This window comes from Ischnura elegans, chromosome 10, assembly GCF_921293095.1.
Source record: "Ischnura elegans chromosome 10, ioIscEleg1.1, whole genome shotgun sequence".
In the NCBI taxonomy this organism is placed as follows: Eukaryota; Metazoa; Arthropoda; class Insecta; order Odonata; family Coenagrionidae; genus Ischnura; species Ischnura elegans.
Genome location: NC_060255.1, coordinates 104575773 through 104599225, shown reverse-complemented (window position 1 = coordinate 104599225; position 23453 = coordinate 104575773). Strand labels below are relative to the sequence as shown.

The 23453-nt window shown below is 40.2% G+C and overlaps 1 protein-coding gene across 1 annotated transcript in view; it reads right to left on the bottom strand.

Moving 5' to 3' along the window:
* Positions 1-2058: 2058 nt before the first annotated feature.
* LOC124166600 overlaps positions 2059-23453 on the bottom strand; it is a 102397-nt gene continuing 81002 nt past the window's right edge. The window contains exons 4-13 of the mRNA XM_046544192.1: positions 18366-18466; positions 16238-16354; positions 14684-14834; positions 13485-13646; positions 12367-12522; positions 11881-11976; positions 9812-9941; positions 8558-8736; positions 7991-8125; positions 2059-4790 (exon numbers count right to left, since the gene is read on the bottom strand). Coding sequence (XP_046400148.1) covers positions 2724-4790; positions 7991-8125; positions 8558-8736; positions 9812-9941; positions 11881-11976; positions 12367-12522; positions 13485-13646; positions 14684-14834; positions 16238-16354; positions 18366-18466 — 3294 coding nt within the window. The 3' untranslated portion in view covers positions 2059-2723. The remainder of the gene's footprint in view (positions 4791-7990; positions 8126-8557; positions 8737-9811; positions 9942-11880; positions 11977-12366; positions 12523-13484; positions 13647-14683; positions 14835-16237; positions 16355-18365; positions 18467-23453) is intronic.

Sequence of the window (23453 nt, the reverse complement as noted above, 5' to 3'; positions counted from 1 at the left end):
AGGATTAATAGTCCGGAACAATTTTCCCACTTTATAATTTTTACGCATTAAAAAAGCGTTTTCCCATGATATTTTAGCATTAGTAGATTGAATCTACCGGGTATAGCTTCTCCGTCGGCATTCTTCCGCGAATTCAGCGCCAGGACCTTCGACTCACAAGCCGTGTGACTCATCTTCACGTAATATTTTGCTTCCCCATATCTGATAACAACACCAGACACTTTTTGTATTTCGATTTAATGGTGCTAAGCCATTCTTGAGTTTAAAGGGACTGTCTTATCACTCGCGTCTTGAATTTGACTTCAATGATTACATGACGATTGACGACGCGAATTATCCTCCGAGGGCATAAACTCCCTTAAAAATAAACGCTTGCCACCTAGCGGAGTAAAGCTAATAGCTATTCAAGTTCCAACCATGTTTCATTTAAACCCACTGACAATGAGATACAAGTTGAGTCAGTTATGATTAAGCGCGCCGCGCAAACAACTTTCCCTCGCCTCCATTCGTCCCGTAGATACGGGGTTAGCCCGCGGAATGAGAAAACAAATGCTGCTTTTACCATCGTGTTGAATCACCATCGACTTACGTCCACACTTGAAGTACGACTATCTTTTTTGATCCACCTTGGAAGCCAAAATGTTGGCACGGAAGGATTTGTAACGGCTCATTTCGCCGTTATATTTCGCTGGGGCGACGGATAGCATAGCGTTGGCAAAATTCTAGAAAACCTTCCGTTAGGGATAGATATTCCGTTGTTCATAATTCCGTATCAACGACCATCTACTGTAATTACAATAAAGATGTTACAAACAGCGTCGATCAAAAAGGCGAATAATAAACGAAATGTGATAATGTTAATATCTCCGGCGATCATCTGTCTTAATCAAAAGTAGTTACGCATACACTGCGATTGCCGTATGTTTTAGTATGGTTTCGATATATCCTTCTACGGCAAATTTGAACTAAGAGCGATATTCGCACTCGTAAAGGAGCCTTAAATATTACTGAGAGGGCGCACTGGGAAGCAATAATTAGATTCGCGATTATTTTAGTTTCACGCTCAACAGCGCGATGTCATTTCAACCGTTCCTGTATTCCTTTTTCCAAACTCATTGAGACGAATAAATAACCTAACTTCATATTGCTCCAGTCGGGATTTTCAAAACAAGTCGAAGGACAACTGCGTAAAATCAAGATTAGCGGTCTGTTTGGGGCTGGGGTTATGATGCGCAAAATCGAAAAACTGCGTAAAATCAAGAAAAGATGTAAAATCGAAGTTTCACCATTGCAATTCCCTATGCTTTCCGGCCGGACTTGAGTGTCGCTCGTAAAAACGAGACTTGATGTAAAATCAAAGTGCGTAAAATCGAAGTTTTATTGTATTTCAAGAGAAGTTTAGTCCAGTTTTTTCCTAAATGGCTTACAAAAGTAATGAATGATATTAACATTTCTTAAAAAAACTTAATCCATCCAACACCGTCTTATTTATAGCAAAATATCCCTGCAAACCTTAGATTTAATTTAAATAAAATGTCTAGCAATTATTTATTTATGATTTTTAGGATAATTAGGATTTTACAATGATTTCTGCAACTGAAGTGCACTCGAAACTGGTATCAATCAAGGGAAGGGGGAAATTTGCTTTCTTCCCTCCAGTTGGCAATACGAGCAGAAAGTTTAAAGTAATACTTATTAGAAGTAAATAGTATAAAAGTACTTTGAAGGAATATTGAAAAAAATTGTCCCTGAATGATATAAAAGTATCGAAACCATGGTTGGTACATGAGTGAACCAATACAAATTCAGTGTGGAATGTACAACATGAACTTTATTTCCCTTCCTTTCCGTCCGTAAATGCTTTTATTTGATGAGTCAATGCTAGCCTTGCAGCTAACCTCTCCATCCCAAGGTCAACTCCTCATCTACAACCAAACAGATGCCATTGTTTTCTTTAAGTCATAAAATAATAACGAAAATTAAAATTGTTCTCTGAGGAGACATATGGCATGCTTTACAGGTTGATTGAATATATTTTATTGAATCAAGGTTGGAACATGGTTGAAAATAACTTTAATAAATGCTTTTCATATTCTGCAGTTTATCACAGCCATTGGTAATTAATGTTGGACACTTTAAAAGCTCTTGCTTGAAATTACATTTCTAAACAGTACACACTTGAAAGAATAACTTTTAAGGCAAAAGCACCCTCATCATGAACACTCCACATAAAGCATAATGGAAGATCCCATTTTTGACCCAAAGGATATTGACTGAGGTAAACAACAATTTTGGTTTCAATATCTCTGTCACCCTTTGACTGTACTTGCATTAATACAACCACGACTGCAAGACTCACGGTGGGTCCTCATACAATAAATATTACAACAGCTGCTTTCAGAGACTGTAGAATTTTCAATTTTCTACCATTAATATCAACAAAACAGGCGATCATCATTTGATGCTGCCATGATAAATACGTGAATTCTATTCAAGGCACTTAATCTCACTTCAAGAAATATAAATTACAACTAGATGTTACGCAACTGCCCCAACTTTATCCAAGTTACTCAATCAAATTGACGAACCAAGGCTCTTCTGTGACTAGCACTGCCGCCACTTGAAGGCATGCCACAGCCCTCCCCACAAGCGTAAGGCGACGCATGCACAATGGGGCCTGCATGATGCATAAGAAGTGAACACCCAAGGATTTGCACTCTCTTTCAGTCTCCTTGAAGCTTGCCTATGACGTGGCGCACCCAGCCCTTGGGCGTAGCCCCTCCCTCTGCACTCTCTCCTTGCGTTGCATCCAGAGGACTTTGCCGGCACTTCTCCAGTTCCTGCCTCCTCTCACGCACAGACTTCACTCCCAGCAGAGGCACTGCTGCACCTTCGCACGGAACGCACGGCATGCTGGGTGCCCTGCTTGGCTTAGCTGGCACGGGAGGGGGAATCTTGGGTCGCCTGGCACCCCCTATTGCAGTCTGGGGCTGTGCGGTTGTCTCTGGAGGGTCACCACTGCCCACTGTGGCTTCCTCGGGGTCACTGAATATTGCACTGTCTCGGAACGCATCCCCCACGGCCCCCACGTTTGTGTCTGTGACGACCAATTCAATCGCTTCAAAGGACCTCTCATAATAACTGTCCCCTGAGCCACCCACATACTCATCGTCTTCCTCATCGTCGTCCTCTGCGCTTGCACTGCACGGGATGGGCACAGCCTTTGATTCTGGCACGAGACTCGCTCCGACTCCACTCAATGCTTTGCTATCCCCGTCACTGGATGAAGTGAATGCAGACGACGTGGCCGACAGGAGGGAGTCGGGGCGGGAGCACCCATTCACCACGACCACTTTCCCCAGAATGTTTGGCGTGGCGTACTCGGGAACTTCCCTGCCATGCGCAATGCGAGCCCCAAGAGTCGAGCTGCCCTGCTTGTGATAGGGTGGGGGTGTGGCACTGTTTGCATCTGGGGGGACGCAGCGCTGCTCAGGCGGGTGCCCCTCACCCTCAGATGGCAGGGGCTGCACGAGGTCAAGCCGACTGCTGCTCATGGTCATGATGTTGCGTATGCGCTCCTTGAGGCTGCGGCTGCAGTGCCTCGCCAGCGTGTACACCAGCCACCCTCCCCTCCCACTCTCGGATTCCGAGTCGCAGCCACTCACTGCGCTGCCCCCCCCCAACATGTTGAGGGAATCGGGGCTGCACGATGACCTCCCACGCCGCCTCCGCCTCAGAGTGTACGCCTCGCTGCCCTCCTCATCGTCTGTCGTCATCCCACCAGAAGTGGCGCTAAGGCGCAGATTGGCCAGTTTGTTGCTTACGCTGGAGATGACGTGCCTGAGGGCGGTGCGTGACACGCTCGGTCTATAGATGCGGTAGTCGGGGTGCACATTCACCTGCTCCATGGCGTCTTCCTCATCCTCCTCCACATCGGCCACGTCACCGTCTGGGCCATCGGCAAGTGGGAATCTTGGAGAGAGGAAGGTGGAACCTCGCTCAGTCTCCGCCATGTATTGCTCGATGTCCTCAAAGTCTATCTCGTCCGCTCGACACTCCGATGAGGAGGCAATCGAGGATGGACGATCTGTTTGGTTGGAAGGGGGGGCCCAGTCCCTCGGCAGCGAGTGGCACGGGTCCTCCCCGCGCCATTCCGCACCCTGTGGCCACACCCCCCACACCCCTTGCAGGTTGTCGTAGTGGTTCACATCGCACTCGCCATCTGCCCTGCTCACGCCACTGTCATTCTCACGCCTCCCCCCCTCCCTCACTACCGACTGCCTCTGCTCCTCCCTAAGGGCACGCATGTGTGCCTCCCGCTGCGCACGGAACTTGTTCGCAGGTGGTGGCGGCTGCCCTGAGGGTGGTGGCAAGGCATCGTCCTCCTTTGCGTGCTGCTGCCGCCTTCGGGCACCATGGGCCCTGCGCTGTCGCCTCTGCGTCAGCATGCGCTGGAAGTGGTCGCTCTGCAGCAGAAGCTGCCCAACTATCTGCTCCAGGGTACACTCCCCCCCCTTCACACCTTCCCCTTCCAAGTGCTCGGTCGCAGCCACATCTAGTGCGTCTTCTGAGACGACATCTGCTGCAGGTGGCTCAATTTCATCGTGCTCATTGTGTCCACTCGCCAAGGAGACCGTCTCGTCTTCCCTGGATATGTCAGCCAGGGAGTCGGAGCTCCTCTCGATGAAGTCGGGCGACACATAGATTGACAAGTGGCCCACTGACGTGCGTCCGGCTCCCTTCGATAAATAGCTTGGCTCCGACTTCCTTCTCCAACTGCCAAACCGATCCTATAAATAGTTAAATATACAACTGTAATAATCAAAGTGGACTATTTTTTCTGAAAAATGTGCAATTTATGATGCATACTTGTGATCCTTGCATGAGGTGTTATCCTTAAAACTAATGTATCAACATTTTTCATTACAGTCACAACCTTTAGTAACAAAGTTTCAACCTTTGCAACTCTGCCATGAGACAATGTATCAGATATTATTAAAGTTATTGCTAAACAAGAAAATTTTTATTACTTCTGTAGAAAAAGAATTTATAAAATGAAATTTGTAATTTTATTCACATTAAATCTTTGCTTTCATTAAATAGGTTTGTATGCATTTGTTCTGAAAGTTTGATTTCATTCACATATTTCTCATTACTTTAACAGGAATTCTGAAAGTGCAAGCTGAATTCTCCTTGATCCTAAATACTTGAAGCTAATCCTTTCATGAATTGGTGTAATTCACACACCTTGTGTAGTCCCAAGCAAGCTCTAATTTCTCACTTATCAAAACCACACTTTTGGGATGAATAACAGAAGGATATTAGAAAGCATTTGAGATTGGCTAGATGATTTGGCGATGCAACCAATAATCATATTTCAGGTGAGCCTTAAATAAAGGTTCATACCAATTTTCCATTTTCAAATTCCTCATTACCAACCCAATTTTTTTCACTTTTGTGATGCATGTGAGCCGTGCATGCTGGCTCGAGGTGGGCCTGGCCAGCCTACAGGAGTCAAACGAGGACGTGGCTGGACGACGCCAGCAGAGCCCCTCCAACAGCAATTTGGGGGGTTTATATAAGGCCTTCCCGGGGACGAGATATCACTTTTTTTCCGCCTCTTGGCTTGTGACGGTTGTTGCAGTGGGGCCCTGCTGTCTCCCAGTCATCCCCGGTGCCTGGCGTCAACCTTCCCTCTCCTCCTCCCCTCCCCTCTCTTCCTACTCCACCACTACCACGGCCACTTACCAATTTGTTTTTGTATTTACTATAATAAAGAGTTTTTCTGGCTTTACCCGGGTAGTTTCCTTTTTTTTTCGTGAGGTAACCCTTCACATGGTTTTTGTGTGTCACTTGTTTTTGTTGATTTAAGTGTTGGGGACCAAGGTGGCGTTGGTGTGGTTCTCGGATATCCGGTGTGTGCCGTGAGGCCAGATGGCCGATGTTGTATCGTTGTATTGTGTTTCATAAATCGGTGTAAAGTATCGTATGTGTTATTAATCCTTTAACATTTGGTGTAGCAAACACAACAACTTTAAATCAATGTTGAAGCAGTGGCATCTGGGTTTCATGTAAAAATGCAGCTTGTCAAATACAGCCAAATAGAGCACACTCTCATGAGCTACTGATATCTGTGCTACTGATGGGGAGAGCACTCACAGGGCCAGCCCTAGCAGGTGCGGGGCTAGGGGCGAACCTTCAGTGCGGGGCCCTTCACTTAAAATATTAAACTCTATACCCCATCTACAAACTCGAGCATTTTGAATCCCTACCACTCTCTGGCTAAGTATGTGTTCCCCTCCCAAATTCAGACTTCGTAATTACGCCGTTATGATACCATCACGCATTTGAGTTCAAAATAGAATAATACAAATAAAATTTATAATTATATTTATTCATAAAATTATAACGTAAAATAAACATAAAAAGCGCACTTTTTCAATAGGTACCTATTTTTATAAGTTAGATTATGAAAGTTAATTAGTTGTAAGCCTTATTATTTTTTGTCTAGCACGGACTCAACAATACAGTAATAGTTGAAATTGCGTTTTCAAAACTATCGTATATTTTAATTTTTTTTCACGAACGCGGGGCCCCCTAAAGCGCGGGGCCCGGGGCGGTCACCCCGCCCTAAGGCCGACCCTGGGCACACGTAATCGGAAAACACAGATAAGTATTAAAAGAAAATAGAGATGGTACTTTCCCACAGGTTTATTTAGAGTACATGTTACTTAAAAGTACTGTAAATAAACCTGTGGAAAAGTTCCATCTCTATTTTCTTTTAATATGTACTTATTGGATGTCATGCCACTACATTTAGCCTGCTTCTCTTACTTTTAAACACATATAACCAAAACTTTCACTTAAATGTCTTGTAATGTTCAAAATTTACAAAACAAACAATTTTATATTATTTATGCACTTATTTTGTTATTTTATAGTGCTCCCCAGACTCATTGAGAGCTTTCTTCTTCTCATGGCCGCCATCATTGTAGCAGCAAAATCAAGATTGTACTAATACTCCTACTGCTTCATATAGGACCATGTTCTGAAAACCACACGTCCTTGTCTCGGACACAGAAAAGTAGTTTGTATGAATGCTTCAAAACCACGGAGCGATGTCAGAAACTGCACTGTCAGGCACCACGCTACCTATGTAGTCACATCTCACACAACTTGCCCCGATTTCAACTGCAGAGGGACGTGGATCAGAGACCACAGAGCACAATCACGCACTATACATATATTTAAAGATCCTGAATAATATTTTTCTTGACTTAAAACTTGTTAACAGTTGAAGAATATTTAAAAATTAATCATGAATGTTTTTCCTTCCACTCGTTATTTTTGTCAATACTAGAGCAGATGTCTTAGTAAACTTGAAACATTTCTTGTCAGCAGGTAAATAAAATGATTCCATTTCACGAAGAGCATTCTAATGGAAATAGTAGAATTCCAACAAATCCTAGCATTAAAATGCAGTAATTCTGGTAATTTTTCGTCCCATTCTATTTTTTGTAATTATTGCAGAAAACATTGCAAGATAGTGCAAATCATGCACGGATAACCCACAACACGGATACGCCACAGCCAGATAATTGGGAGTTAGCTGTAGTAGAAATAAAGTCAAGCCGCAGCAAGTTGGCACCATCCATGATTTTCATCTCTCTTCTGCACCTCTGGATTTTTCCCTGAACATGTCATAATTTTCCAGACCTCTGCAAAATATCCCTCTCCCATTTGAACTGTGTTAGATTTACTGATCGCAAATTATGTATATTATGGATCAGCAAAAGCATGTATACCATGTTAGTAATTTACCTACTAATATTTTAGAATTCCACGACAGTAAGACTAAAACAACTCGCTATTCACATTCCCTTCCCTGTGCGGACATAAAACAAACAATAGAACAAAGCCTGTGCATAGAATTTGCGTGCAGCAATCATTCGAGGTCACCATGATATGAAGCAAGGGTGAACGGTCTCACCTTGACTTTGTCTGCAGTTGTGCCTTCTCGCTGCCCCTCCCCCTCCAATGGACCATTGCTGCTGCTGACGCTGTCTTGGCGATCTCGACACACACTTTGTGCACGACGACCTCGCCTTTGAACAAGTGGCGACGGCTGTGAGAAGAATGATTCATGAGTTTTAATGATGAAGTGAAGCTACAAATTGTCTAAAGGGAACATTGCATGTCCAAATGCCAAATGAAATCCAAAGGTCAATTAACGTTCAAAGGGAGAACAAACATCTTCAAAACTGGTTTTTTTGAATGTCCCAGGGAGCCATCAATGGAGAAGAGGATATGTGTTAAGCTGCCTCAGGCTAGGCTAGGCATGAAGAGCTGTCCAGCAGATTTATGATGAAGTCAACTCACAAATACATTTCCAACCAATATCAATTCATATGAGGTTCCTTGCACACCATGGTTGGAAGTAAATTATCAGTTTGGGAAATACAAAATGAAATATCTTCTCCCTTCTCATGGTCTAACAACGAGAAGCCACGTGCACGAAAGATAGGAAGGGGTAGAATTCAAAAGTGCATACTCGTACCTCTTTGGAGCTCATGCCATCAGCAATGCAAGTGCTGCTATCTTTCCTGTTGCTTCTCCTGAGGCGATTGCGCAGCAACAAACCAGTCTCTGACTTCCTCCTCTCGTGCTTCCGCCTCTCAAGATATTCAGGAGCAGAATGTTGTCTCTTGGGCGTGCTCTTCTCAGCCAATATTTCATCTTTCAAGGGAGAGAGAGAGAAACGTATGTTAAACAAGCTGCTTGAAAAATGATTCTTGGGCTTTGCACTGATCATGAGAGTGGAAATTCTTTCGATAGTTTTGTGAATACCATTCTGGAATTCTAGAATAATTACTATGAATGCTCAAAGTTGATACTCAATAAGGATCGTCGGGTGTGCGAGATGCATATTCAATTTACGTCTACAGTACCATGTCAGATAAAGGTCGATCACCATGCACATCGTATGAATAAACTTTGATCCATTTCCCTGTATGATCTAGCCAGGGGTAGTGCACAATGCATAGCCAAAGAACATCGAAAATATCATGTCTGATACAGGTCCACCACCATGCACATCCTATGAAGAAACTTTCAACCTTCTCACATTAGGATCTAGCCAGGGGTGGTGTACGATGCACATCATATGAAGAAACTTTCAACCTCCTTACAGCACGCTGTGGCCTAGGGAAGTGCAAGATGAATATCATATGAACATTCTATGCACTACTGCAGGAGAATGCACTTTGAACTCGGAAAGTGCACCATTAGCTGATTCTTTAGACGTTCATGAAGAACATTCTTTGCACTAAACATGCTGCATTAGAGAATATTCTTTGCACATCTTTTGCACAAACGTTTTCCCCACAGGGTAAATATATGCAACAGTACACGATTGTCCAGTTGGCAAAGGTGTAAACATTTTGATGTCCCTGCATGGTCCTGGAAAGTGCACACTCACAGAATGCTGGTTAGACCAAACTTCAGTTGATAAAAATTTCATGCAAAATTAATGTATGCAAGCGTATTTCAAGTAAGTCATCTCATAAAATATACATAAAGTTAACTGTAATCGTCATGGACACCATCAGAATTTTATGAAAACCGTCATTGTCCAAATAGCTTCACTCAAGTAATCACCTTCCCAGAGCATCCATTGTTGGCCGCCAGGTGTCATACACTTCACTTCGATTTGAGTTTGTAATGGGCTTTTATGCCCGTTAATAAAAATTATTATTATTGAATGGTAGGCCATCTACATGTATGGTAAACAAAGAGTCCTTTTCTATCTTACCTTCTGTCCTATTTTGCCCCAATTGCATCACTAATTGCCTCGCATGAGTTGGAATGACAGCATTGTAATTCTCCAAAATGACTCGTTTCAGTTGAAGTGCCCACTCACGCTTCTGCTCCAGATTACGAGCCTGTTAGACATGAGAAAAATTTCAATCACAAACATGTAAAAAAAAACAGCAAGATATCATGTTTTGCAATATAAACACTATTCATTCCAATTGAATCAACAACCTAGCTACATGTATAATATAAAGTACACATACTTTTGTTTGTACAAAAAATATAACTACAAAATTTTCCTAACTACAGAGTATATGTTATAATGTATTGAGATACCCCTTTATCTGCAGATATTGCCTTTCATTGGATACTTCGGTTCCAAATTTGCTGAAGGCATTGGATCTGGATCAGAAATTTTAAATTTATGCTTCAGTGAATGCAGCTTCCCAAAAGAGAGAGTACAAAGAATTCAGATCCTCTCTCCACAGGCACCGCCCCACTACGACGCCTGTCCTACTCGTGAACAGTTTTGATTAAAACATCTAGTAGGGGTTGTGCAACAGAATTTCAGCAGTAGAAATTTTTATGGTAAAATACGACAGGCACATAGTGTGACTCTTACAAAGAGATTGAACAACCATCGGGAGAATCTCAATGCCATAGGATAACAACCACGTCAAAAGTGACTACCTCGCAGATTAAAAAAAACACCCTCGGCCATCCATCACCCATGCCTCTGATAGTTTTTTCCTTTCCAAGACCACACAGTACATAGATCATATCGTTGAAGGGATTTATCAATTAGTCGAGAACAATGGAAGCGTGTTTCATTCCTACCCCATCTCACCCACTGACCTTTTTCATCTTACCTGCTTCAATTCTCCGTTTCTGGAGAACAAATGCTAGGTGAGTGATTTATTGGACCCGAAGATGTCTCAATAGTTTTCGGCAATTGGATGACGTGCACGAGATTCAAAAAAGGATGAGACCAAATGCATCAAATTTCTAATATATTTCAGTTTTTTTTAAGTTCAAATTGATTGAAACAAAGTTTTTTTTAGTTACAACAAGACTATACCAATATTCAACACTGTCCAAACTGCACAATTTTCAAAGAATCAGGCGTGGCATCAGTGCCGTCAAACAAGAATATGCGACCTGGAAATGCCAACTGTGTGTATCACATTGGTCGCCTGGCTTTACTTTGAAGGCAAATGTGTCAAAAATAGCAAGAGCTGACATTTTTGTCCTTGACTCCCTCACTCATAGCCTCTTTGCTCGAGAGACGGAGGTTGCTCGCTCCCTCCCCTCCACCTATTGTTTATGTGCTTCTGCTGCTCACCCCTTCCTCTCACTGAGCGGTTGTCTCGTTCTGTTTCCGTAACTAGTTGCACATGATGCAAATGTTGTTCTAAACATTGCTAATTGGGTTGCAGAATTGAGCAGTTGAAATTTCATTCAATAATATACCGATAAAAATGCCCTTCATTGTGTAGAAACATATTTTGACATAAAGAGAACAATGTGCATGCACTGTGGCGTGAAACTATCGCGAGGAAGTGCAAAATCCACCTAACTGCAACTGAAGCATTTGCAGGTGAAATACAAGTCAGTATGCTACGAGGAGGTGACAAAATTCGGGGGAAACTGTGAGAGAGAAATATTAAAATTCAGTCGATGGCTCATCCGCAGATTGAAACCTATTTTCATTTAGATTCTGAGCATACAAATATTTTATCGTCTTTAAAAAATAATTTGAAAGCTTAAAAATGTTTTTTAATCAGTAAAAATATAAAAATGCGTACATAAATCTAAATAGCATTTCTTTGATTGTATGTACCCAGAAGAAACTCGAATAATCACTTTGTTTTATAGCAGGAATTTGAAAATACATTTGGATCTGACAATACGTGACTCTGAAAATCAAGGATCCGATCCAGATCTGGGTCCGATAAAAATCCTGAATCCTTCCAGATATAAAGACAGTTTAAATAATGGATTTTGGAAGTAAAAAATATATTTTTGCCTACTTCACAAGGGTATGTACATAACTGAAGAAGAACTTACCTGAAGAGTGTACTGTAACCGAGGGTTGTCAAATGGTATTACGTGGAAACTCAACGGCTCACCAGGAACACTTTCAATCAGCATCAGATTGGAACACTGTATTGGGCAGACACAGTAATTAGCACATTTCTTCCAATGCAAATTTTAATGCTTCATCACACAGTACATAAACAAATACGAGTTAATCTCAAAATGCGTGAGCATGTGAATGAAAGTAAACAATGGTCCATGTAACTGTTAACTTTTTGGATGAGTAGAGAGCAGAATGGGTTTAATTTGGCTCACGTAACCCTAAAAGAAGCATTTCATCAAAATACTTAATGTATTTACGCATTAATCCTTCAACTGCAGTTCGCCTGTCTTCCACCACACCAACCTGATTCATGAGGCATTTTGTAATTAATGAGGTTTATCTCCATTTGTTCTTCGTGCACAGGTTTTACTACGGGTAGTGAGAGGGAGCAGTGGGTGAAAAAGTGCACTCACCAGGATGTGAGCTTTATACATGAGGATCCCTTCTTCTTTCCTCTTGGTCAGCAGAAGCATCCGGTCGAAGAGGAAGGCGTGGCGCAGAGCCTTGGCTCCATACATGCGGAACGCACCTTCAGCGCACAGCTCTCCAAACGTCGTCAAGTCTTCACCCTTTTCAAAACACACAACACAATTTGTAAAACCATTACCTGAAAATTCAGCAGAATTCTTGCCATGCTCACACATGTTTAGACACACAAAAACTCAAGGCAACTAAATGGGGCAATTCAGTAAAGAATTTGGTGGATACAATGAGACAATATAGGCTGACTCAAGCTCGATGTAGAGAATTTATCCTTAATAGAAAAACTGTTACATTTATCCACAAAATTAATTTACCTGATGATGCATTTCAAATCACTCGGCCATCAACAGGTGCAAGACAATGTAATCAAGTAAGAAGACACTGAAGTGTGTCGCGTGTCCCTCAGTGGGAGGAGGAGTAAGCTGGGGAATCCATAAATACATATGGAATTGGGAAGAATAGCAGGACAGGAGAGAGCGGGAATGGTCACGAGGGATTACACACTCGGGTTCTTTAGAAAAGGTAAAGAAATTGTTCGAGTGGGTCTAAGCATCGAGTAAAAGACAAAGGAAATAAGAAGATGTAAGGCCTGAAGCCTGAAATGTCTTAAGCATTGAGGAAATACAGTAAAAAAAGGCCTTCTCCAAAACATCTATTTTTTATCTTTAAGAAAATAATCCATTTTTAAACAGCTGCATATTCATTAAATGTGCATTAAAAAAAAATTATATTATGAACTTAAATGCACAATAACAATTGGGATGAAAACTAAAGAATATCAATACAGATGAGAAAGTTTACAAAGGCAGCAATTTGCACAAGGGAAATGAAAACCAAATAACACGACTTAGAAGATAGGAACCCCCAAATTGTTACCCAAAAACCACTACTCATTACACACACCGTTCGCCCAACAAAATTTCAATAAAATCAACATGACTCATTAAGTGACGACAGAACACTGGGGCTTTCATTATTTCAGTTAAATTCTATTTCAGTTCATATTGAACAAACGTTCAGAGCATGAGTATGAAACACATGAACAAACCTCCCAACCGTAGAGAAGAGACTGGATTTCTTGGACCCTTATCGAGTGCTCATGCTTCCGTTTCATTTCATTGATGTGATGAGCGATGCCTGTCATTGCAGAGAGGGCATCGGCAATGTCCCGATAGCCCTCCGACTCCTTCCCAAAATGCTTCACTATGTTCTGAAAGAAGAATCAACAATAAGAACATAAGTAAAATAATTATTTTATTCATTCCAAGAGGTCACAAAATTACATTGAATAAAGTTCGTAAACTTTATTAATTTTAAATAATGCAAGTACAAGGAAGATGGTAATCAGCACAACAACAGTGCAAACAATTACGTGAGAAAATCATTTTGGCACCAAAAGTTTTGGTTGATAAGACAGTCTTTTAGTGCAAATTTAAACAGACTTCTTACGAGGGACACTTTTGATATTAAGTGGGTAGTTAATGTATTATATCTTTGTAACTGAGCACAGAGGCTCCATTTGACAAAAGGAACTGCATAGCAAAATCTCTCATATTAATTTTCTCAATCTGGTACGGAGACTATGCATAATAATATTTTTAATGAAATAATCGGGATTGATTTTTAGCTATGACTGAATACGTTTCAAGCAAAGCAATCTGTTTGACCCTTCAACTAACATGGAAATGTTCTTACACTAAAGAGGGTGGCCAATGAGGGAAGCTACATTCATGCACGGATGAAGCGACTTAAAATATACTTAACAAGACAGGAGAATTATAGCAATTACATCAATGAAAAAAGGCCACTCCAAAATATCGATAAGAGAATAAATCACCATGTGAAAAGGTAAAGATCCAGGAAGGCTAACAATGATGGCTCTTTTTGCTTAACAACTGCATACCATAAATTAGGCCATACATAGTATTAATGTTTTGTAATAGAGGACAAAAAAGAACTTGAATGAATCTATAAATGTATTCCTATGAGAGGCCAATCAGAGAGAGAGAGAGAGATATCAGTTAATTTCAAGGACTGAGAAACTATTGGTGCATAAGAACTGCCCTAATTAAAACCATGCATTACCGCAACATTAATAAATTTGAGCAAAATTCAACTTTGTTTTCCTCTCTGCCAAATGTAACAGCTAATTAAATACATAATTTTAGGGTAAAGGAGAAGAATAAGAAAAAAAATAAGACAAAAAAAAGAGAGCCACAAACGTGAGTTGGCACAGTGAACGCTCACCTGCAAGAGGAGGTGGTACTTGAGGATGCGCTGCACTGGCTTGAGGAGGTACGACCCGAGGGGCAGCGTGTGCTGCAACGCCACTTGCCTCTCTCGAAACAGCCTCACCGTCAAATCCTGCCTCATGAGCTCCGTCAATGTGGACACAGTCCTGGAAAAACAAATTGGCCACTCATTATTGGGGCTAGCAGACATTATTAGAGCATGTCATGTATTGTATGTACTTATTTCATTAATTCTGTTAGGCTCACTGTAAAACTGCATTGTGCAAATAATTTTTTGAATTCGTAAATCATTTTTGACGGCCTGGATGGAGGCGGGGTCGAGTACTTCCTTGCACAACCAGACTCAAGTCCCACCTGGTGTTTTTATTCTTTGTCCAAATATGTCACAATGATCATAACTGGGGGCAAAACTGTGATCATCACACGCATTATTATTATTTTTATGATTACTATTTTTTTTTCAAAATATAGATCTATGACTTCTTAGAAGGTAGCCTTAACTCAGATTTTCTCGACAAGGCTACCTATGGCAACCTAAAATTATTTGTATGAAACCACTGTTATTTTTAGCGAATGTTGCTTTGGGAAGAAATAAAATTATTTACTGTGGAGGCTTCAATGGTATTAAATTGATGATTGGTTTCCAGACTAATTTTGTGTCGACTCATTTTTGGTGGACGACAATTTCGGGCACGTTTTATTTTGGACCCGAAGACAGGAACGAGACTGTCATCCACCATAAATGAGTCAATGCAAAATTACCCCAGAAACTAATCATCAAAATTATTTATATCATCCTATATTTATGACTATTTAACTAAAAGTTGTTATGTTGTTCTTTCAACAATTTAGATGATGAGAATAGGTATAGGAAGAGATCTTTCTTAAGGATAGAAGCTTGCTGTGCTGTGGAGGCAATTGGACATTCAAACAATCCTTGGAGCTCCTCAGTTGGGAGTAATTCATGTTAAGGCCAATGCCATAATAGACTGAAGGATAGAAAACAAATGAAAGGTAGTCCATGTGATGATGTCACACAAAACTCTACCAATTTGCACCGACTGGACACATTCATTCACTCGAAATACATGCCACTCAAATCCAGTCAAATTTCCAACCGCAAACTAAAGTGACTTCAAGGCTGACTTGAAAATCCTTTCCCATAAATCCCCATTCTAATGAGCAACGAGAGCCAAAAATTATCCAAACACATTCGAACAATGCATGGATGGGGTGACACTTTGCGTGGTCTTTAGATTCTTAAGTACTGGTGACAGACAATAATAGCCTTGGCTTTGACAAAAGATTACAAGAATTCCAGATTAAATGAAGATTAAAACCTGTTTGAATAGGAACCAGAGACCTTTATAGTGTAGAAGAGTGCCTATACCACAGGAAGACTAGCCTGCAAGTTTGGAGTGACTTGTGCTGCATGGAGGAATTTAAATTTCAGTAGGGTTGAGACAGTGAGTTTGAAATTCATACTTCTATGCATGAGATGGAAATACATACCAATATGAAAGGATATTAAAATTTTTTTCAGTCTTACCTTGGATAGTTGGTGCAGTAATCCGTGTAAATAGAAAACCCAGCGTTATTCTTGACAAATGTCTTTGCAACTTTTACTGGATCTAGACCACACTGCTCCAGCTGACATAAGAATTCACTGAAATATAAAAAAAGCACATAAATCCTAAACAATAATCCATGCAGTATATTTCTACATTTATGCATACACTCTCATGCCTGTTGAACAACATATGATGTACGTCTTATCAAAAAACTTTCACAATTATCCAAAATGTTTCATAATATGTTCTGTATTTGATAGCATATAAGATGCACCCCCATTTCAGTATGGCACGCACAAGAAAAAAAGTCTGCGCAAATGTGTGGCACTTAAACAACTTGAATTACATAGTTTTAGATCTTATATGACCATATAAATCAAAAGAAAGATATCGAACAAGCTTGATAGTAACTACTTTTACAATCTTATTCAATATTTTGCTCCCAACTCCTTCAACATTGCAGAATTGAGCAGAATGATAGTAATATTTAACATAAAAAATAAACGATAAATAAAATCACTTACTAGCGATGAGCTTAATACTAATAATGACAGCTACATCATTCTTCTGTTAAATAATAAAAATATACATGTATTAGCAAGTATAATGGAGTCAGTATTGAACATTAACCCACGGACATCAAACCTTCACATATATGATGCAGGTGATTTTTTAAAGATATTATTTTGAAAAGATGCACCATATATGCAGTCAAATACAGTAACTATTTTATGGAATATTAAGGGCTCTACACGAGATATATATATGATAACTTATCTTAAATTTTGGTCCTAAAAATCAAACTTAGTGGCTTTTGGACAGAGTACATGAAAAGGCCACCTGAAGCAGCTCACTTTAGGGATCAATATTTGACCAAATGATGGAGAGTGTTCGGTACCTGATGCTCTTGATTAAAAGGGAGGAGACATTTCCTATCCATATTTGATCAGATGAATGTTTCTACACTTATTTTGTATTGTCTTTGCCTGCCAAAGTGCCTCTTCTTATCTTCTACATTGGTAAATATCAATTCTGTTTCGTTCCCTCCCGTTCTGAGGCACAGCTTCCAGGGTGCTGACTCTCTTCCTTGTGTCCCAACCATCTTGGCGTGTAGGCCTGCATGTTGTGGTGGCTAAATGTCACTGCTCACGCTTATTAAATAAGATTATCGTTTTTCCACTTGAAATATCCACAGACACCAACGCAAAACACCATCTGGCAGCCGGAGACTTTTTCCAATTTTACTCACAGCATTGAGCCTTATTTATAAATATTCCACTTGTCTACCCATGGGCCTTAGTAATTATTATGTAGAGGGATTCTAAAATATAGAAAAACTGAGAGGAGACCAAAATCCAAAATAACAAGCACGATTAAAATCAATTAGCATATTGAAGGCAACTAGTGCAAATGGGTAATTTAAGCAAGGCCCTCCAATCAATTAAAGCTTATAGTTTCTTAGTCATACAGATCATTATCAAATGATTTTGTTTTGTTCCAATTTGCAAAGGCAATCACTGACAAACTCCAGATTAGAAATAATTAAGTTGAGTAACTACACGGTCAAAGCAAAAATATCTGAAGATAGGAAATTCAAATTAGAGTAGGAAGAAAATACATCTCTGAAACTGGTTTTCTCGATTGTCTTCGGCAATCAACAATGGGGAAGAGAGTGGGTGTTCACCCTCTGAGGGCTAGGGCTTTTGAGGAGGGCTATTTCCCACCAAACCTTATAAGCATTTGGATTTCCAGTCTTTGAACATAGTCAATAAGTTAGGAAAATTAAAAAAAATTGAACGGCAGAAAAGAAATACAACTGTAAGAATTCTGGTATCAGGGGCGGATCCAGGATTTCTTTCTGGGAGGGGCACAAGCAAGGCCGTATCCAGGATTTTGTTCAGGGGGGGGCACAAGGATACCTCGTCATACAAAATGAACGAAATGATAATGGGACCGTGTTAAAAATCTATCATATTTTTAAGGGTCTGGGGGGGCACATGCCTCCAAGCCCCCCCCCCCCTGGATCCGCCTATGTCTGGTATGACCCAAAGAAGAACAGTGAGTCCAATTAACTGCCTGTATCGCTTGCTTGAGGATGGCACCTACCTGTTGAACATGAAGATGTCCTCTATGTTGCCAAACAAATCCTTCAGCTGCTTTGAGCCAATGGGGCACTCTTCACTTGGCCTCCATCGGTGAAGGTATCCCTGGGAGAAGAGACAAGAGAGTACATTATAAGTAAAAGTGAACAACAACACAGCAGAGGCAAAAGAAAATCCATGGAAGGTAGGCATTTGAACGAGGAGGTTGATTGATTTATTGAAAGGGGGTGGGGGAGATAGGCCACTTACAATTAGACATAAGGGCCCACCACCCATTGTTGATAACCCACAGTGTATGTAGTTAGTAAAGCCCTAAAGTCCCCTCAATGGGAATATCTCTTTCCTCCATTGGGCTCAATAAAAGGTGATATCGGTAACGAGTCTTCATGATTGCAGGGCACTCGCATGTTAAACGGGTAGTAGTCGTCGTTTCCTCTACCATCTCGCACCATCTACACTTGTCCGACTCTTGCTCCGATGCTTGAAACTATAGAGACAAAAGTTTCATCTAAAGTATGCAGATCCCAAGCAAGAGATGGCTACCTTAGAACCACACTGGAATCAATATCAAGCACGCCCTATTTGTCGAAGAAATTATAATAAAAGATCGCTTTGATGAGAAAAAAATGAAACAATAAAAAACAAAAACGTTAAAAGATAAAAATTTAGATAAAAACTGAAACTGTATCAATGAAAATGAAAATGGTCAGGTAGTGTGTGAGTGGAACTCGAAAAGTATCAAAATCTTCGTAGTGATTTTTAGGTTGATTTAGTACTTCAAAACAAGCAAAGATACGCGTTTTTGTGATAATATGAGATTAATTATTTTAAAATTTTTATACATCAGTAAATGCTACTTATGACGCATTAAAACTGAAAAATAATGAGTAATTTTGTAAAATCATAATTTTTAAATCAAGGAGGACAATGTAAAAGACGTTTTTCATGCACTTTTCGTTGTTTTTGCGGTGTTGGAAGATATAACTTAAATACGTTTAAATAACAAACTATATATTTTCCGTCAGTATTATCTTTTTTCGGTGGAGCATAACAAAAACTACGAGGAACTTCCATTAAAAATTACGAAAAATCGTATTATCTTTTCTAAAATTGAATAATATCGTATTCGTATATTATATCGGGTGAAATTCGCTATTTTACGAATATTCAATCGCTTTGCGCTATCGGAAGATATTATTCAATTTGCATTGTTTTTTATCTTTTTTTAAGTAGTTATCAATCAGAACTTTTGCGCACTTTAAAATGAAAACCTAAACTTTTTCGCACAACCCTAATACGTAGCCAAAGTATCATTGGCGCCATTTTCCGTATTTCTCACGACCGAGTACGACGATCGGAGAGTTAGAAGTGTGCTGAAAGAGAGTCGTCGCAATACGAATCACGCTGTCCAAATGCTGGAGTAATTTTTGATGCTATTAAGCAGCCCCAAATTCCGCTGGGGGGCAGCGGTCTTGAGAGCAGAATCAGGGAGAGTCCAATATTGCACCCAAATAACATTCTAAGTTATAATAGCGCCGCCGCAATCTGTTATACAGAATGACCCTGTTCATGGTCTTTTCTCATGAGAGTTCGTGTCTCGCTTCTTTTCCGATGCGATCCCAATAACAGTCAGTGCGACTCGGAATCATTCAATTTTTGAAATTCATTCCACAACCCGAGGTCCAGGCATGAAGGCTCTGCCACCGCTGATTTCAGCGCTTAAAACAAGCGAATGCATCTTTCGTCCTCTGCCAGTCGTTTTTCGATTGCGCGGCCGTCTTCCCATTAGTAGACGTGCTATAATAGGAAACAGCATAGTTCTGAGTCTCTTGAGGTCCAGTTCGTCTTTCGGTGTCTCGATGCAGGCTTTGATTTTGATAGAAGATTCGTAAGTGATTCCTACGTTCGGAGTATCCAGGCTATCTTTGCTGGAGATGCACGCGAGACTGATTATCGATTTTCCTTTTTATCATCAGTTTTCGAAATGGTCCTCCTTAGGGCCGCCTGTACAATGTCAAGTTGGCCGCTACCATTCTTTCGAAAGGTGATCAGAAGGTGCGCCATTTTTTGCTGCAAATGTAACGACTGTCGATTGATGGAATATGTTTTTCAAAACGCACACTGGGCCGAAATCGAAAAAAGCTGGCCAAAAATCACTGTAGTCTTAAGTGTGGCTAAATTAATTAACTTTTTGCGAATTGCGTATTGCAAAGATACAATAAAACTTATTTAGGATGATTTAGCCCGCAATATTGTTTAGGAGGGCAATAAAAATTAAAAATACGTAAGAGAAATGCGGGAACCATAGTTGCCAGGGGCATGTCGAAATTATGATACAGGAACATTTGGGGAAAGATAGAATTTCTTCCATTGCTAACAACGTTTACGCTATCTAATGGATTTGTATAAGGTGAGTTATGATTGAAAATTGCTATTGAGCCTTCTAAACTTGAAATTTTGGTAAGTGTTATATTAAGAATAATACCATTACGATTTTTTTTATTGCTAATTGCTAAAAAACTAAGTCGTGCCAATTTAAATCCTAGTCTGTTTCAGAGCAGTGGCGCAGCGAGGGGGGCTCTGGGGGATAACCCCCCCCCCAGACCTCAGAGAATTTTTTAAAAATAAAAATGTTTTGATGTGACAAATTCTGCAACTAATATTAGGGGGCGGATGAAAAATAAAACGTCAAAATATTCAAACAGTCGTAAAACTCAACATTTTGAACCATTTATGTTAAAAATAATTCTGGGGGAGGGCCCGCGCAGCTCCCGCTTACCTTGGCGGGTACTCCATACCCCCCCCCCCCCCCAGTATTAGTGGCGCCTAAACTCCCCCCCCCCCCTCCCTAGCCTTATAAATTCCTAGCGGCGCCCCTTATTTAGAGGATGAAGACTTCATATTCAGTAATATTTTATTCTATCGAGAAGATTTTTCACCTGGGTACTCTGTAATTTTTGACTTTATGGGAAACTCCCGTAGAACAAGAATAAACGGACCTGATGTAAGCCGAAGCCTATTGAAAAGGTCTTCGTCGGGAAGGAAAAGGATTCCGACGCCTCTTCGGAAAACGGTCCAATTAGAAGAATCCATATTTCACGATTCCTGCTCCATGCATTGAAACTTAGTGAATAGTTGGTGGTATGCGATGCCATGGTTAATAGTCTACGAACAGTTAAGCTGTTTTAAGGCAGCAGGCTGAGAAAACCGTATCATTAATTCGAAGTCCAATCGATACAGCTCTCAAAATTAATGAGAAGCGGGTCCGAAGGTAAAAAAAATACCAGAGGAGGTGAAAAATCTTCTGGTTAATTATTGCTATATGCCACGGTATTTGCTATGTAAATCTTGACGAGTTTTTTCGTTATAACTGGGCAATTACACTGTGAAAGTCCTTGGGCACACACTTCAAGGAGGCGTACTGAAGGGAGACTGATACTGAGCACTCGGCTAGAAATGAGTGAGCCAATCGCTTAGACGGCACATTTTGGGAAACCCAATTTGTAGAATGGAAGCACTTGTAGTCACACTATCTGTCGCGCCGACGGCGCGTTCAACGCCGTACCGGTAAACCATGTTTAGCACAACCAGCCAGTTTACAATACAATGGGTTTTTTGCGCATATGTTTGTGTTGTTTGGGGTAGTGAGTGTTTGCGTTAGCAGAAGCTTACATACTAAACAGTTGATTGTATAAAAAAAGAAATTTTACAGAAATGGATCTTGTAAAGTATACATTTTTTTGGAGATTATTTTGGTAATTTTTAATTACTTATTTTTTCATTTTTAATCGTTTTGTAATTATTGTATATTTTTTTGAATCTTTTCAATTGCTTTAATTTTCTCTTTTTTTTAAATAATTTTATCTTTTTGTTTTCTTCGATTATTATATCTTTTTTTCTCCTGAAACATATTGATTGTTACAAAATTATTTGAAAGTAATAAAACAGAGCTAAATCTAGAAGAAGGAGAGACATAGGATAGACTCATAGAAGAGTAATTTGCAAAGGCAGTGCGTATGTGGTGGGAACTTTAGGATCGTAGTTCCAGATGTCTGTAAGCAGTGTATTATTAGTCTCCCCGAGCCTGGATTTAAAATTTTTAAGTACGTAATTGATGAAATCGTTAATCGATGGTAATTGAAGCATTTGCGCGTGTTCACGGTAAAGAACAAATCGGGGTTCCAGCCACCGAGGAAAAAGGGGAAAGAGGAGAAGAGCGCGAGCCGTAAGGTTTTTAGCCGTCCGCAGGCCATCAGAAGAGGGTACACATATGTACCATAAACAGACCGCAAATAACATGTAATCGAGAGCAATGCACTCAAGATTCAGGGAAAATACAGTAAAATAAAATACGTACAATAAAAGGGGCGCGAAAACCGCCCGACATCACTTTGCTTTAACACAAAAAATTGGAGGGGTGAAGTTGGAACAAGATTTTTCTTTTCCGTCTGATTACAGAGACTTCAGTCTCCTCTTTGTATTAATATCTCAGGAGCAGTAAGCGGCATTAACTACTTTCATCCTAGCATTAGGAAAAAAGTTAACGAAAAACGGTGACATTTTAAACAAATCATAAATGAAATAAAAAACAATTGATTACAACAAAAGTTCGCTCTTAATTAATTAAAAGAATAGTATTATCAATACATATTCTCAAAAATTCGGAATTACAAATTGAATTCCATTGCTTGGGGAAGAAACATTGAACTTTTTCGTAAAAATCGCGCACTCAAGATTTCATAAATTTTTATTGAGTTTTGGCGAGCTATAAAAATTAAACAAATTATTTTGGAAAAAATTAACTCCCGTTTTACATGATCCGAGCATTCTAGAATGATGATATACCTACTATTTCCGGTGCGAAATGAAAAAGTCAATATGTATTTTGAGTTTTGGCGAGCTCATTTCGATCCAATGTTTTCTGCTCTTTCGATGAGGATAATGAGGCTTATTCCTCTTAACGTAGCAATTCAGGGGAGTGTGTTAGCCTAGATGGACTGCTGATCCAAGGGTACCGAGTTCAAACCCCACTATAGAAATCTTCCAAGTGCAAGGTGACCCAGGAAAAAGAAATTTAAATGTTAGGTGTGAA